This window comes from Nanorana parkeri, unplaced genomic scaffold (genome assembly GCF_000935625.1).
Source record: "Nanorana parkeri isolate BGI_ZX_2015 unplaced genomic scaffold, ASM93562v1 scaffold452, whole genome shotgun sequence".
NCBI classification, from domain to species: Eukaryota; Metazoa; Chordata; class Amphibia; order Anura; family Dicroglossidae; genus Nanorana; species Nanorana parkeri.
Window position 1 is genome coordinate 610,891 of NW_017306720.1, and position 18,136 is coordinate 629,026.

The 18,136-nt window shown below is 43.7% G+C and overlaps 1 protein-coding gene across 1 annotated transcript in view; it reads left to right on the forward strand.

Moving 5' to 3' along the window:
- TFDP2 (transcription factor Dp-2) overlaps nucleotides 1–17,908 on the forward strand; it is a 73,108-nt gene extending 55,200 nt beyond the window's left edge. The window contains exons 7-11 of the mRNA XM_018560369.1: nucleotides 391–459; nucleotides 7,359–7,510; nucleotides 7,811–7,977; nucleotides 14,865–14,967; nucleotides 17,216–17,908. Of these exons, the coding sequence (XP_018415871.1) occupies nucleotides 391–459; nucleotides 7,359–7,510; nucleotides 7,811–7,977; nucleotides 14,865–14,967; nucleotides 17,216–17,375 (651 nt within the window). The 3' untranslated portion in view covers nucleotides 17,376–17,908. The remainder of the gene's footprint in view (nucleotides 1–390; nucleotides 460–7,358; nucleotides 7,511–7,810; nucleotides 7,978–14,864; nucleotides 14,968–17,215) is intronic.
- The last annotated feature ends 228 nt before the right edge of the window (nucleotides 17,909–18,136 follow it).

An 18,136-nucleotide genomic window follows, 5' to 3' on the forward strand; every position in this document is an offset into this window, starting at 1 on the left:
TTGCTGCGTGTATACCGGTCCGTGCCCAAATGGGGGGGGGGGGGGGGGGTTCAACACTTTTTTGTTGAAATCTACATTTATTTTAAATAGGTAGAGCCTGTCATAGGAGAGGTGGGACATGAAAATTGCAAGTGCCAATTAACTTACTATTTAGTGTCCCGGCTTTGCATTAAATCACCAAAGAGGAACACATAGTAAATGTCCTTTGCCCATTACTCTATTCTCGCCACATCTGCTGAGTAGAGTTGATCTTCCTATCTTTCAGTTCAAGTTTACATAAACTAGTGATCATCTAACAGATTTGTTTGAAGGGTTTGCATTGTCCTGATGTTTGATAATGGATTTGGTCGTTATAATTCACACTGATCATTTTATCCTCTGGAATTTCAGATGGAGAAACAAAGGCGAATAGAACGCATCAAACAAAAGAGTGCTCAGCTCCAGGAGCTTCTGCTGCAGGTACTTAATATTTATTGGGATGTCGTAAATCATCACCTGGTGGTATTATTAGTTTTTTGAATCGCTTAAATGCGTTGGGCCTTATTTGAGGTATAGGTGCCGATTGTCAGGGCTGCACTGGAAGATAAATAATGAAAGTCTGAATCTGAGTGTTTTTTTTTATGTTGGTCCATACAGATCTAATATAAATTACTTCTGAAAATGGAAAAATGGAGCGGACAAAATGTGTTTTGTCTGTGGAGAGGGCAGGGGAAGTTCGCTGCACTTGGTTATCAGGGGATAACAAAAGTGACCCTGCAGAGGAGGTTACTACCCTTTCACATTGGTGGCCTTTCTTGCACATTCATTGGTGGGTCTGTATCTTGCTCCCTCATAATGTGAAAGATGGTTAATTCAGGATGGGCTCCGCTTGAGGACAAGCCAGCTTGGAGGCTGCTCATTCAGCATGGCCACCTGGGAACAGCAGGAGGCTCTGGGCCTCAGCTCAGACAACATCTGCGTGGACTCTACAGGACCCCACATTGACTATCCAGGACAGGCAAGGAGGAGGGGCCCACTTTCTGTTGCATCTGTACTCATGAGTGCAAAATCTTCCAAACACCCAACCTGCCAGTACCAACATGGATCTTTGTCCCATACACTTTGTGCCTGTACCATATACTTCCTGTTACACCCCTATCCTGTATTGTGCTGCATTTTGAAGTGTTACTGATGTACTGTCTCTATCCTGTTATCCTGCTCCCCTCCTTTATCACTATTTGCCCTATGTCTGCCTGTATCTTGGTGTGTGTGTGTGTACTCCCTCTGTCTGCTGTTACACGATTTTTCATTTCCTCTACCTGCCTGGATCACTATTTGGTCTTCCGTTTGCCTGTGTAAAATGTTATTTGCGCTGCCCTTTGCTTGCTTAAATCACTATGTGTTCTACCATTTGGCTGCCTAGATCATTCTGTGTTTTGCCCTCCTGCCTCAATCAATATGTGTCCTGCCCTACTCCTGCCTCAATAACTATGTGTCCTTCCCTCCACCTGCCTGGATCCCTGTGTGTCCTGCATTCTGCCTACCTGCATCACTGTGTGTCCTACCCTGCACCTTCGTTGATCACTGTATTTTCTGTCGTCCACCTGCCTGCTTCTTTGTGGTTCATGCATTCTGCCTGCCTGGATTACTGTATTTCCTGCGTTCTGCCTGCCTGGATCACTGCGTGTCATGCATTCTGCCCGCCTGGATCACTGCGTGTCTTGCATTCTGCCCGCCTGGATCACTGCGTGTCTTGCATTCTGCCCGCCTGGATCACTGCGTGTCTTGCATTCTGCCCGCCTGGATCACTGCGTGTCTTGCATTCTGCCCGCCTGGATCACTGCGTGTCTTGCATTCTGCCCGCCTGGATCACTGCGTGTCTTGCATTCTGCCCGCCTGGATCACTGCGTGTCTTGCATTCTGCCCGCCTGGATCACTGCGTGTCTTGCATTCTGCCCGCCTGGATCACTGCGTGTCTTGCATTCTGCCCGCCTGGATCACTGCGTGTCTTGCATTCTGCCCGCCTGGATCACTGCGTGTCTTGCATTCTGCCCGCCTGGATCACTGCGTGTCTTGCATTCTGCCCGCCTGGATCACTGCGTGTCTTGCATTCTGCCCGCCTGGATCACTGCGTGTCTTGCATTCTGCCCGCCTGGATCACTGCGTGTCTTGCATTCTGCCCGCCTGGATCACTGCGTGTCTTGCATTCTGCCCGCCTGGATCACTGCGTGTCTTGCATTCTGCCCGCCTGGATCACTGCGTGTCTTGCATTCTGCCCGCCTGGATCACTGCGTGTCTTGCATTCTGCCCGCCTGGATCACTGCGTGTCTTGCATTCTGCCCGCCTGGATCACTGCGTGTCTTGCATTCTGCCCGCCTGGATCACTGCGTGTCTTGCATTCTGCCCGCCTGGATCACTGCGTGTCTTGCATTCTGCCCGCCTGGATCACTGCGTGTCTTGCATTCTGCCCGCCTGGATCACTGCGTGTCTTGCATTCTGCCCGCCTGGATCACTGCGTGTCTTGCATTCTGCCCGCCTGGATCACTGCGTGTCTTGCATTCTGCCCGCCTGGATCACTGCGTGTCTTGCATTCTGCCCGCCTGGATCACTGCGTGTCTTGCATTCTGCCCGCCTGGATCACTGCGTGTCTTGCATTCTGCCCGCCTGGATCACTGCGTGTCTTGCATTCTGCCCGCCTGGATCACTGCGTGTCTTGCATTCTGCCCGCCTGGATCACTGCGTGTCTTGCATTCTGCCCGCCTGGATCACTGCGTGTCTTGCATTCTGCCCGCCTGGATCACTGCGTGTCTTGCATTCTGCCCGCCTGGATCACTGCGTGTCTTGCATTCTGCCCGCCTGGATCACTGCGTGTCTTGCATTCTGCCCGCCTGGATCACTGCGTGTCTTGCATTCTGCCCGCCTGGATCACTGCGTGTCTTGCATTCTGCCCGCCTGGATCACTGCGTGTCTTGCATTCTGCCCGCCTGGATCACTGCGTGTCTTGCATTCTGCCCGCCTGGATCACTGCGTGTCTTGCATTCTGCCCGCCTGGATCACTGCGTGTCTTGCATTCTGCCCGCCTGGATCACTGCGTGTCTTGCATTCTGCCCGCCTGGATCACTGCGTGTCTTGCATTCTGCCCGCCTGGATCACTGCGTGTCTTGCATTCTGCCCGCCTGGATCACTGCGTGTCTTGCATTCTGCCCGCCTGGATCACTGCGTGTCTTGCATTCTGCCCGCCTGGATCACTGCGTGTCTTGCATTCTGCCCGCCTGGATCACTGCGTGTCTTGCATTCTGCCCGCCTGGATCACTGCGTGTCTTGCATTCTGCCCGCCTGGATCACTGCGTGTCTTGCATTCTGCCCGCCTGGATCACTGCGTGTCTTGCATTCTGCCCGCCTGGATCACTGCGTGTCTTGCATTCTGCCCGCCTGGATCACTGCGTGTCTTGCATTCTGCCCGCCTGGATCACTGCGTGTCTTGCATTCTGCCCGCCTGGATCACTGCGTGTCTTGCATTCTGCCCGCCTGGATCACTGCGTGTCTTGCATTCTGCCCGCCTGGATCACTGCGTGTCTTGCATTCTGCCCGCCTGGATCACTGCGTGTCATGCATTCTGCCCACCTGGATCACTGTGTGTCCCGCATTCTGCCTGCTTGGATCGCTGTTCCCGCCTGGATTAGTGTGCCTGGATGCTGGTGTGTGCTGTTACCTGCCTGGATTAGTGTGTTTATGGGTTCTGTCTGCTTGAATCAGTGTGTTCTACTCTCTGCTGCTGGGTCTCTGTGTTTCCTGCCTCATGCCTGCCTGGGTCACTGTATGTCCTGCCCTCTGCCTTTATCATTATGTTTACTTCCCTGTACCTGTTTTACTTTATGTCATTCCCTGTGCCTGTATCTAATTTGGCCATATTTCATAAAGAGTTTTAATTCTTCAGAGCAGTATATCACAGCAACCAATCTAAATTCACTGTTTCGGAAGTTGGATCAGTGCAAGATGAATTCTGAGTAGCTACTATGGGTTACTGCACTTTCAGGTACCACAAGGGCCCTGCAATTCAGCACTGTTATTGCCATAGAAATGTTTTAGACCACAGAGGTCAGGTTTACTTTAATAATAGTCGCCTTTTAGAAGAGCATGCAGCTGAATTTAGTGATGTGTCCTTCTCAATGGACCTTACAGTGCACATTTTAAGAATGCATACACTTTCTGCGCTTCCGACTAGAATGTCGCCAAAGGATTCGTATCTCTGCACTTGTTTGACCTTACCATTTATCATTGCTTCCTCTGTAGTATGCTTTTGTCCATTGACTGCCATTATTGTGTTGTGTTTTGTTATTTGCGTTAAGCGCACACAAAATTCCCTTCCGTAACTACTGTATTCAAACAGAGAGCATTCTGTGTGTGATTGTTGTTCAAGGCTTGTATCATGTGAGGCGGCGGTCACAGGGCCACCCGTTCACTTTTTGCAGTATGAAGAGTATGACAATGGAAGTGCTTGTTGAGTCCCAACAGATACAGACCTCCCTCTCAAGTGCCTTGTTCTCACCTCATTACTAAGTCAAGCAAAAGTGGTATTAAGTGTGTTATGACTACTACATATAGCATGTAGTATGTAGATGTCAACTCTTCATCTCTTGCTGGTGGTAAATCCTTCTCGAGAACAGAAATATTTTTTGGTCCTATCTTTATGGAGTTTGGTTCTGATTTTGCTTCATTGCACAGTATTTCAGCACGTCACTAGTTGTGTCTATTGTTTACAAGCTCTTTGGTGTTAAACATCAACTAATGGACATAAAGCAAACCTGTTTGAGAAACGTTTATAAGCTTCCATCGCTGACCTTTGCTTCTAAAAATGCTGTCTCCTTGGTTTTCTTTGCCTTTAAAATCAATTTGTGTCTGTGATCAGAAGAGTTTGAAAACTAGGAGTTCTTACTTCACTTGGTCCATGCTTGTTCTAGGTTAGTGTCTCAGAAAATAATAAAATAATAATTAGTCATTTGTGTTTGAAATGTTTTTTTGTTTTTTTTGTTGCATCCTAAAGCTGGCCATACACTATAAGAATTTCAGCCAGTTCTTGATGAACCAGCTGAAATTCGCACAGTGGGTGCGCCTGTCGGCACCCTTCGCCCTCGTTCACACCTGAACGTTTTCTAGCGCGTTCTACATTCGACGAACGCTCTACAAAACGCTCAAAAATATAAATCCCATTGTAGTCAATGGTCTCGTTCCCACCTTGGCGTATTTCCGCCCGTCTCTAACGCGCTACAAAACGGCCCACGCCTGAAAAGGTACAGGTACTACTTTGGGCCGTTTTGTTGCGTGTTTCCATTGGGATACAGCCAAGTAGCCTTCGGAAACGCGCGACGGTCGCGCAACTTTTTTACCACGAATCGCGGTAAAAAAAAGCGCGACGGTCGCGCATATGTAATACGTCTAGGTGTGAACGAGACATTCCACTCAGCATCTTTAGATCAGAAAATCGAAGGAGCTGGTTAGAAACTCTTCAGCCAAATGGAGCTTGCAGACAATTAGCACCGTTCAGGTAGTCCGTTCTGGTGGCCACTGTCAGAATACAATGGAAACAACAGGGGATTTGTCCATCCACGTTGCATAGTGTTGATGGAGGAATCTGTGATATTTTTAATAGTACAGTGTATGGCCAGCTTTAGTGTGGTCCCCAATATAGAATCAAGTAGCGTATTCCTTTTTACAGCTTTCTTTTTTCCTCTGTTTCATATTACAACTGTTATTATGGCCATCAAAGGCTCTTTCATATAGTTCATATGCATAATGAATCTCCTTTTTTCCTTTCAAGATCAGAGGCACATGTGATTACAATGAGAAGCTGTTTAGTATTCATAAGCACTGTGCAATATCAAAGCCCACTATTCAATGTCCAGTATGCTGTAACAGTGAATTTTGTGTGCCCTGGAAAATATATAGTACCATTTTTTTCTTTTATAGAGGTAATTTTCACCAGGGTTAAAAAAAACGAACATTTTCTTCCTTCATCTCTGTGCTTGGGGTGGGACCATCAGATAATCAGAATATACACAGCAGATCAGTAAACTGATATATTCTATTAAGTGTGTGTTCTGATCTTGTGAGAACATATGACCTGTCTGCTCATGTGACTGTGTTTAGCCATCTACAGGCAATAACAATATTGTTGGTGAATTCAGCCCAATTTATCCAGTAAGGTCTTGACCATGTAATTGGGTTGATAAGAACATTTATATTTTCCATATCCCCGCATGCACACGTTCCAAAACTGCATGTTGCTCATAATCTGGTAATTTGTAAAGTTCAGCATTTCTTTTCCTTGCTCGTAACTTGTTCATCGGACAAGTTACTATAGCCTGTACTTTTCTAGGGCCCCCTCTATCCTGATCATTATTTTATATTGAGGCCTTACTTGTGCTTGCAATGGTAATGGCTGCCACTGCATTGGGTTCATCTGTATGTATTGGTTTGCGATGCCATTTTGTAGAGGTTGACTTCCTGACTGGATGACTATTCTCTTACAAAACTGGAGCTCAGACGACCTTGGGTTTGGGTATGATGGGGCTCAAGGACCTTAGCTTGTGAGGATGGGCTGGGGAGTTCATAGACAAATAACGGATGGGATTATTAATGACAAATAATGCAGAGTCATAATAGTGTAAGCAGGTTTTAGAAATGGTCAAATTAAAAATTGAATCTGGGGCTGTCATTCTAGACCTCCTTCTTAAAATACCAGTTGCCTTGCTAGTATCCTCATCCATTGGCTTCAATATTATAAACAAGTATACAGATCAGGAAGGTCTAAGAAATATCATACCTTCTTATCGACACATTCTTGTTCTGGGTCAAAGATTCAAAGTATACAAGCATAAGGGTTGTTATGACAACCAAACAACTAGCATTTTAAGAATGAGAGTCCAGCCTCCATGTTCTCTCTCATTAGGGGTTTTCTTTAACATTACCAGTATTGTTCACATATTTAGCAGCTGTAATTTGGAAACCCAAGTAAAACATTCAAGGCAGTTTTCAATTATTGGGCTTATTCATAAAGACAATGCAGTGATGATGTGCAGCTTGCAATAACCATCCTCAATCAGTTATCTAATTTGTGAACATCCTGTGTCACCGAATATTACTCAATAATTAATTTGACTACAGTAAGTATTAACATGATTGGCAGCTGGTGATCACTGCATTTTGCTGATCATCATTGCTCCTTGCACTGCCTTACTGAATGTACATGAACATGTAAATTTGTGATATTGATTTATTAGTGCAATTTAACAGTCCCTTGTTGGTATTATCCAGACGTAATTCCAAGACCCATCTTATTCTTTATGAGATTACCTGATTACTTTTCTTTTCCACCCTAGCAAATTGCATTCAAGCACCTGATTCAGAGAAACAGACAGAGTGAACAACAGAGCCAAACGCCACCAGCAGTGAACTCCACCATCAAACTGCCCTTTATTATTGTGAACACCAGCAAAAAGACTGTGATTGACTGCAGTATATCTAGTGACAAGTGAGTTTCATGAATAGTCAAGTACTTAAAAGAAGATTTTCAAATTCCCAATATGAATAATGTGTTCTGTCTTATGGGCAACCTGGGTCCTCCAGCTGTTGAAGATACTAGGAGTCCAACACTCTTGACAGCTGGAGTGCCATGGTCCATTCCTACTATATGTCCTCATCTCTTGTACCCACCACCTTTATGTGTTGTGCCTTCTCCAAACCTTCCTTTTCTTATTCTGTTCTAGCTTTATGAGCGTTTTGTCTTCTGTACATCTCTGGAAGTGCCTGTATTCTTTTTTTGTTTTTTCAGGTTTGAATACCTCTTTAACTTTGACAATGCCTTTGAAATCCATGATGACATTGAGGTTCTGAAGAGGATGGGGATGTCATTTGGACTTGAGTCTGGCAAATGCACAAAAGAAAACCTCAGTCTTGCCAAATCCTTTGTTCCAAGAGCCTTAGAAGGATATGTAACAGGTAAATAATAAATCGATAAACTTGGCAGACCTTTTTCAGTATAATTTGTTGGTGGTTCTTGTCTATAATTCTCTGTTACTGCTGAGCTCTCACATCTTGCAGTGTCTTGTAAAGTTACTAACAGCAGGTGGCAGAGTGGATACACCAGACTTTGGGTCCTCTGCTTTGCTTGTCTTTTCAGCCTGTGATTTTGAAGTTGATAGCACTTAAAGGAGAACTATGAGGTGAGTGATTTTCACTCATCCATATAGTTCTAGCCGACCTGTGACAATAAAACTGTCACAGGGCGGCTCAGTAGATCCGGAAGTGAGCGAACACATACCGGCGCTCACTCACTCCTCGATCCAGTCACAGCAGAGTGCCGTGACAGGGGAGGGACTCGATTCCCCCTCCCCTGTCCGATCCTCCAGCGCTGACTGGCGGAACGGACCGGGGAGGGGGCGGGTACAGCTGGCTGGCCTCTAGATAGGCAGAGCCAGCTGTCACTCACGCAGAGGGGCGGATCCAGACATAATTGTCGGGATCCGTTTCAGCTGTAGCGTTTCAGTATACCGCGAGCTGCAGCTCGCGGTATACTGAGCTTAGGGTGAAGGGAGGACGCTAGTTTGTGTCCTCCCGTTACCCTTAGGAGAACTATGGGGAAAAGAGCTAACCCCATAGTTCTCCTTTAATGTTCACGTATGCACATTTAAAAATAATATACCCAGACAAGTAAGAAAGTTAACAAATAATACCTACATTTTTCTCTTCATCTGTTGCCTGAGAGCTATACTGGGATCCTCTTGTCATGGGTTCTTTCACAGTATCCAGAATGATAAGGTCATCTGCAGATATTTTCAGACAAAGGAATAGGTATACCTCTTAGAATCCCTCAGAAGTTAAGTTTTTCTCTAAACAGTGCTGACAGACAGGCTTTATATGACCGAAGAGATTGTGTGAGTCTCTTCTGTCATGGATCCACCTGTCTGCCTGTCAGCACTTTTTTAGATTGCTGTACACTGAGCCACGCATGCACAGCTTAGTGTACAGACTCTGCAGAAATCTTTGCCGAGACGAAGTAACTGCTCTGTGTCCAAGGTGCTTCTTTCCAGACCTGAAAGCAGTAATCCAGAATGAAATAACCGATGCACCTTGCCTCTGTGCAGGAGTTTTCTCTAATAAAGACTGGTCCCTGCTCCTCTCTTTCCATGTGCAGGATGATTGGTCTTAACCCCCTCCTGTAATTTTCTGTTGTCAGCCTGTATTGGAAGGGCTTACTTGGCCACACAACAACTCTGCTTTCTGTGGTCTATGTCCAGCATAGTGAAGATGTCACTGCTACTTTTTAGAAAGTAATTTCTGGGTTTGGAAAGCTCTTTGGTGCACACAACGTAGATTTATATCCCCTTTGGCTATTGAGGAATATATTTAAAGCGATGATATCTTGGCTTCCCTTCCTTCCGTCTCCCTCTAACTGATCACTGTTTTACAACAAAGAACTTACATGCCCTTTTTAATAACCAATAGTTATAGTTATTCACACTTTCCTCCGGGCCCCCCTCCCTGCAGAGCTATGGTGATCTTCACTGTGTGGCCGCTTTGTGCATCTTCTAAACCTACTCAGCTGGCCAATGGACCACTTGAGTATGCACATTGAAGGTAACTGCAGGAAAATGTTGACCAGCAGAGAGGTACTAAAGAATGGGATGATTGCAAATACATTTCTGTAAACTAAAGACACCTACACCAGCATGTAATAAAGATCTACTCAGATATGTTCAGAATTATCAGAATGTACCTCTATGTTCATTCTGATAATTAACTGAGAGAAATGACCAACCACACTTCTAGATGTTCACCTCTCTCTTCTAGATGGTCATTTCTCACTCTGATATCTGTAATACAGTCGCCTGCTCTTTAAGCCACTGCTTGTGGCCCTGTAAAGTGTAATGCAATTCACCCTTCAGCAGATGGTTAGTTGAAAAGACTGAAAGAGTTACAGAAAGTGGGTGGGGTTTGGGATTTGGGTAGACGATGCAAAGAAGCTGAGAGATGGGGCTTCCTTTAGTCAACGGACATTGTGTGTGGGATAGGGCAGAGCTGGATGTGGACTCATTGTGCATATTAAACATAGAGCCGGCTATTCATTGCCTCCTAGGTGACATTTCTTCTTAATGAAAGGGCTTTTCCTGTTGATCAGTGGGAACAACCAGTGCGGATAGGGGAAATCCCATTCATATTTATTGAAGAGAGTACTACCATGTTAAAGGGACAGAACACCCAGATATTCTTTTATAAATATTCTTCTTGCTTGTAATGACTGCCACAACTAATACCTGTAAACATTGCAAAACATATTCTGAGACATTTCAGTCTGTTTGCAACCATGGTCCATCTGTAGAGCCTTGTGAGTAGTGGAGTTGGGTTAAGTTTAAAGGGGTTTTTTTTTCTGTAGCCAAAACATTTTTTTTCGCTTTGCTGAAAGTAGGGTGATTTAAGAACACCTATCAAGTATTTCTTTTCTTTTTGAATATGTCTTTTGTGGAGGTTTTCTTTCACTTCCTGTCCTGGTAGCATAATTTTCACTGTGGCTGGAAGTAAGGGGAAATATTCAGTGGGGACATATAAAGGTTCTACCCTTTCCTTATTCAAGACAGGTTTATTTGCAGGGTTTGGTTTAGGAGCAGATTAAGATATTGGCACAGACATGAGCAATTGGAGATATAAGCAGTTGTTGTGATGCATGCTTTATTTGTAGAAGTTGAATAATGGTCCCATCCCCTTTCACCTCTCAAACTTCCCTATTGGGTAGTGAGTCATCCCATCACTAGTGTGGGCTATAGAGAGACTTGAAAGGCAGTAATGAGTGGTAAAAACCCAGCATATAGCAGAAAAGGTGACATTTGCATATGATTTTAGCTGCTTGTATCTGTGGAGGTACTGCTTAGTTTGCATTGCCTAGGTTTACTTTAAAGTGTATTTCCACTTCTGCAGTCAAATTTCAGAAAACCCCTTTATATGTTTTGTTATGTGTTCCTGTTCACACAGCATATCTAAAAATATTTACAAAAAATATTTCTTGCGTGTTAGAGGTTTCTTTGGTGAGGGCCTTTGTTCAGAATGTAGAGGAACAAACTGTGGGACAGATGGAGTTTCTTTTCATTAACATACGATTCTTCTAGGACTTTAACCCCTGGTTAGGGCAGACAGTGTTCACGGGTAGTGCACAACTGATCATAAAAATCTGCCAGCACAGTACAGACAGGGTTAATAAGAGTAAACATTACTTTTCATAACCCCCTCCTTATCATTACATAGGGGGAAGCTTGGCAGGATTTTTAAGCAAGTAAAACTTAAAAATGTAAGTAGCAAATTTTAAATATATTTAAAGTGCAACTGAAGTCAAAACTTTTTTTTTAGTTTAGGATAGAGTGGCAATGAGTTGAAACATCTGTCAGGTTTTTATTGCTTCAAAAACAGTAGGTCCCCCTGCAGTCCTTACAGCGTTTCCGCTCCAAGTAGCAAAGGTGGTGCTCGCAGTGACAATCACGGATGGCGCTTTGCACAGCAGTCAATGAAGGGTAGAAATCACCAGCACTCGGTAGATGACGTTCAAAAGAATAACGTCCATTTATTTGGACAAAACGTCACACATATCACAGTATCCAACGTTTCAGGACCACGCAGGGTCCCTTCATCAGGGGCAGAGGTTTTTATTGCTGTCTGAGTCCCCATTAGGTAGATTCACTCCCTCTGTATGTCCTGGTGATCGTTATCCTTAAAAGAAAATCCCAAATGTTTGGTTGTCCTCAGAACGGAATAGATGGGAAATGGGGCACTAGTTCTGGTGACTCTGTTGCCCACCAGGGATTTCCTTCACTGTGGAGGGATTTCCTTTCACTTCCTGTTGTGGCTATCGAACAGGTACAAATGGAAATCTCCCCAATGGGACACAAGGGCAAAAAAAGCTGACAGGTTATAACCTTCCCTTGCTCTATTAAAAATTTTTGTTTTTTAAATGTTGGCTTTAGTCTTTAGTTCTGCTTTTAGTTATACAATGTGAATGGGAACGTGCAACAAATATAAAGTAGGTGTTATCCCAATTTGGCTGTGAAAGGGAAAATACACTTCAGGGTCACAATGTTTTCTGTTTTTAGATGTATGTTGAATTAACTTTTCAGAATAGATCAATTTCATGGTACTGATCTCATGCCTGTTCCATTCTAGTCTGTCTTATTATAAGGTGAACACCTACCCATCCTGGGGTGGCCAGCCATCCTCCAACTATCTTTAATGAAAATATTGTAAATCAGATGTGGCTTTAAAAGCCATAGCAGTGCCTGGCAGGATTGTACCATGTATGTATGGATCCATCCCATTTACCAGGGCTCAAAATTTCCACTCGCCTGCTCTCTTGGCGAGTAAAAATAAAGTGAGGGCGAGTGGAACCCGCCAACCGGTACTATGTGGCCCGCAGCCTGCTGACAAGTCAGGCACACGGTCGCAGACTGCGTACTAGAGCTGTAGCTAACGATTATTTTCAAAATCGATTAGTTAGCCGATTATTAAGTTCGATTAATCGGTTAAATAATAAAATTAAATGTAAAAAATGGCTCCAGTGATGGACTATGACTTGTGGGAGCAGCTAAACTGTCTGCATCTGTGTCGGATGCAGACCGTATAGCTGCTCCTGTCAGCTCCAGCTTGCTTCGGCCAGAGCTCTGACAGTTCTGAGCTCCGGCCGAAAGAAAGGATGTATTAGTGAGGTCTGCAGCAGACCTCACTAATCACATTTCTTGCAGCAGAAATCCCTAATCTGACGGTTAGAAGCGGCAACTATCATAAGTTGTGGCGTGTGGCGTGTAACTCTTAAGGCCTGGCTAGTAGCTCAGGACTTGACATTTTGAGCCCTGCCATATACCATGTGCTTTGTTCAGTTATCGCTCTTTTATAATCTGAGAAGTTCATTGTCTGAAGACGTACTGTTGAAACCTATACATTTTATGAAACTCTTCCTGCAGTTCCTACATGCGACTAGGTCCTCCATGAGAAACAAAGCCTTGCCTCTAATTATATTACATGCATTCGGTAATGAAAAACACACAGCAACCCTTATTTGTAATTGAAAAGTACGTTCCCTATAATACCATTTCTTAGAAAATGAATTGGATTCTGCACAGCAAATCTTACTGCACCAGCTGCGATGTACAGCGGAGCCGAGTGTCTCTTATCGACAGATGTCTTGTGTGTGTTTACTACAGACTAGGCCAAGGCCAGCAATTTCTCACAACAACTTTCTATTTGCTTGAGATATTCCCACTAACATCCAGAAGCTTGCGGGGCCTGCACTGGAAGCAATTTATCATTAGCTCTAATTGTGACGTGGTTCTAGACACAGCTAGATTGTCAAGGCCGTGCTGTGCAGTACATCACATCTGTGAAATGACAGAGGTTACAGACAATAGCAGGACTTGTGTACTACTGAGATACAGGGACTGTTATAAGGACATTTCTGGTTAAGGGCCCGTTTACATTTGTGTGGAGAGTTGTCATTTTCAGCAGTAGAAAAATGCAACGCTCTGCAAGGGACAGAAGACAATGCAGCACAGGTGTGATCTGAATCTGTGCATTTTCCTGCGGAGCACTGGATGGCAACGCAGACCACCACAGAGCAGTACACAACGCTGCTGTGCGAGAGCCTGGATGGAGTGTACAGTTTGGACATTTCAAATAAAGCAAGAAGCAAACAGCGCCTTGCTTTGTAACAACACGGCTCACTGCTGTCATTTCAACAGGCACTAGCCACCTGGCAAAATGCTTCATTCTGCCATGCGGCTAGTGTGAACCAGCCCTAAAGAAACCCTGCTGACAGAAATATGTGAGGTTCAGACAGCTGACCTCCTACTAATACTAAATACCCCTGGGTTCAATACACTGTGAATCACTCCCCAGGAATAGGAATTCAGATTAGAAAGTCATAGTGAACTCAACTCCTGATCTGTAGACTTGTTTTAAGTCAATACTTATTGAAGCCATTGAATAAGCATGGCACCCAAGCAGCTAGCATTCTCAGTAGGGGTCAGCAATGGCAACTTCTGTATTCTCAGAGTACAAATTTCCTTTAGTGCTGTCTTTGGTTATTCATTTGTAAATGACCAGACTATTCCAGAAATGTTTTTACCCTGACAATCCTTTATTACTTACACATAGCAGGCTATAGGCTATGAACATTGGTGCAGGCCATTAGGATTAGTCATGGAGGACAGAGATTTCTTCCCATGCATGGACAGATTAAGGATGAGGGAAATGAGTAAACATTAATTGCATTGTGACATAAGGAATACTAAGTTCCCCAATACTCTCAATGTTTTAACAATACTTCTGTCATCCCAGAGTAAGAAATTTGCTCATGAATCCCATGTGGTCACCATTGAGATATATTGCCTTGTTGCACCTAAACTCAGAGTTCTAAGGGCACTAGTCCTGTGGATGAAACTGAAGGAACAACCTGTCAATAAAGAACAGGAGAAGACTTCATAAGTTGCACAGAACCAACTAACTGAGTTATATGTGGTCTGTCTGTATTCCATTGCTGAAATTGTTGGTGTTCTAGAGACCCAACAGGGGAAAGTGAGGGGAAATTCTCTCTTAGACAATTGTTACAGAAGCAGGTGTCCCCATTGTGAGATATATGCTTACCTCCTGTGCGTGTGACAGCTGTAAAACTTTGGCTCTCATTATTTTCAGTCCCCAGGAAAAATAGTAAATGTATATCTCCCCAAAAGGAACACAGGGGATATAAACTCATGTCTACTCTATCGAAAAAAATGGCTGTATACTTTAGAACTAAGCCAATGTTCCACATTTGGAGATGTCTGATGTACACTTTGTTTTTCTTTGTCTAACAGAGATGGCCACAGGAAACTCTTGGGTGGAACAAGGTCTTAATTGCAATGCATCACAGTGCTCTGCCGTGACCGCTGCCGGCTCTACCACCTATTCACAGACGAGGTATGGTTAAAGCACATGTAGACTTTAGGGGTCCAAATCTTCTGTGAACTATAACTACAGAGTCCACTACTTAGCTATGATATCTGTATATAAAGTAGGTCTGCTTCGTAGCATTCATATCATATACAGTGTGAAATATATTGCCCTACTCTCAGCATTCTGAAGAGTAAAATGGTCGCAGACAATTCTAATAATAATCACTATAAACATATTGTTCACCTTTTAAAAAAAACCTTTTACCACAGAGAAGACGAAGTTTCACCATAGCTGGTTTTATTGGATTTGATTCACCACTTCAGAAATTAACTCCTTGATGTCAAACTAGAAGACAATTTCTATACCCGGCGGGATAACCTAAGCGGATTGATGTCCTTCCCTACCCTTTTTCCATATCTTTCTTTTCTATACACTAATCTTTTCTTATCTGCTTTTTCCTCTCTTTTGCTCATTTTCCTGCGCTACCCAACCATTCTCCACCCTTTGTTTGCTCCCTGCACACTCTTACCTTTAACTCCTTATAGACAGTGTAGATATCTTTTCAGGAACATTGAGAAGACAGAAGGATTGGCTGTGTCTTTTAAAAATATTTTCCAAATCTCAGTAAAAATTATTGCATCAGACTTTGGAATCATTTCATTTACCAATGTGTAGCCCTAAATGACCAAATCCTTATCCAAGCTTCAGAATTGGGGCCACACATCACACATACATACCCTCTGAATATAATATTTTATTCTACAATAAGTAGTGCATGAGCCTACCTGAAAGGACCTGACACTACTTATTTCTTGTTAAATCTAAATGAGAACCTGTGATCAGATTGTAACACCTGAAGATGGCTTTAGCACTACTAGCTGTAGGCTTCCTGAATGGTAATGTTTTAGCTTCCAAAACAAAGGGTTTAGTGACCATTTAAGAAGTACAATAATACTGAAATATACTTTTGTGTGGCACAGTGTTCCTCTGCATGTCAGCAGATTCGTTCCATACTGTAGCACATTGCTATTTTCAGCAGGAAGTGTTACTCAGGCTGCCCATTGTACAGCTTACTAAAGATTCTGTGTTGGTTGGAGATCATTTAGTGACATGATGGTTTAGGGCTGGGACTGGAAAGAAAAAATATATTATTATTATTATTATTACATAGTATTTATATAGCGCCAACAGTTTGCGCAGCGCTTTACAATATAAGGAAGACATTTGTAGGCCAAGCGGGTGGATTTTTTTGAGGAGCAGCGGCTGGTCAACAGTGTCAAAAGCAGCAGAGAGGTCTAATAGCAAGAGTAAGGAGTAGTGGCCGTTGTTTTTAGCGGTTATTAGGTCATTGGTGAGTTTTAGGAGGGCGGTTTCAGTGGAGTGTTTGGGGCGAAAGCCGGACTGAAAGGGGTCCAAAAGGGTGTTATTAGTGAGGTGGCAACTCAGGCGGTTGTAGATAAGGTGTTCTAGGAGTTTAGAGGTGAATGGGAGTAAGGAGATAGGTCTGAAATTATTGAGGTTGGTAGGGTCCAGTATGTCAAAATACTCCTAAATTTAGACATTGAATGTGTCTGTTAGTGGGGTTTGCTGAAATAATGAAGTCACACATTGGAAACAGAATATGTAACGATATTTGGAGAAGTCGGCAGTCACTGCACATCTACAAGGCAGATAAAATGGGCTCTTTTAGAAGGGAAAACAAAGCTATTTGTTTCCAGAGAAACCTTCATTTCCATCACAGAATAATTTCACTCAGCAAAGTTAAAGCGTAATTGATCCCTCTGTATTTATTACTGTATTGCAGTCAGGCTGCATATACAGTAATAAATGTATGCTGGTCTTTTAGTTTTAGTTGCTTAGTGTTGCAGGGTTACAATTGCTGGCAGCATATTGGAGAGTCGGACCTCTGCACTTCCACGCGCACCCATCTTCTCCCCCTTTACCCTGCTCCAATTAGCATCTCTGCTCGGTGAGTTGATTAGAGCAGTGTGCAGGGAAACGTCAGACTGCAGGAGACCCAGAACGCTGCTTTTGTATGAGAGCAGTGTCCCAGACTTCCGTATTCTCAGTGTATTACAGCATGGTTTGAGTGGCAGTTGGTGACACAGTAATGTGACACAGTAAGAACTCAGCATGCAACTTGAAACAACAACATCCCATTCGTATTGCTGGCAGAAATAACTTCAAAAATGTTGTTGATCTTATTTTTAGACTGTTTTGTCAGGTTTTTTTTCATTTATTTATTACTTTTCTTCCTTGTGCCTCCATACAGCATGAATCCAGGACTATTTTTTGACAACGAGGTATCTCTGACAAACAGCAGCCATCACTCCAGTTCAGGAACATCCCATTATACAGAATCTCGGGGAGAAACCCCCTGCTCATTCGACGATGAAGAGGATGATGACGACGATTCTTCCTCTCTGGAGTAACATGGCCGTAAGATGTGCACACGTGTGAAGTCATGTGTAAACGTGTGCTCCTAGTCTAGTCTTCCAGCGCAATTTCGATGAACCGCATCGAGATCAAAGACTGATATTGATCTATAAGGAGGAGCAGTGGATGCAGTCGTATGTGCAAAGTACTTTCAGATGGCCTCTTGATTGCCAAGCAATGATCAGATCACACCAGCAATGCTGATTAGTTTTGTTTGTTGGGCTGAATCTAAGAGGATCACAAGCAGGGTATTTGAAGTGATCTATTTCCACTGCTCTTGATATATGACTGCTGCAGCAATGACTTATTTAATTCCTATCACAAGCCTAAGGCCACTCCAGTGATACGGAACATCTAGATACATTAGGCAAGATGCCTTCTAACGACTTGTGGAATACATGCTGCTATGTACGGAATGCTGCAGATATAGGGAAAAAGCTCATATTTTTGTCTGTCAGACCGATTGCCGAAAACACAGAACTTCAAGTTTTAGCATCACCCTTGATGTCTAGAAGGGAAAATTGTGCTGCCATGGCAAATTTAAATTGTTGTTTCTTTTTCCTAACTGTGTAAAGAAAGACTTTCAGTTTAATTTTGTTTTAAAGGGTAAGTCCTCCCAAAGTAATTCTGTTTTGTGCTGATATAGATGAGTTAAGTTGCCCTTTAGCTTCCGATAATTATGCTGGAGAAGAGATCCCCTCCCTCATCTTATGCAATTACGTTATTCTAAGCAGAGGGGCCATCCTCTTGCTGGGTC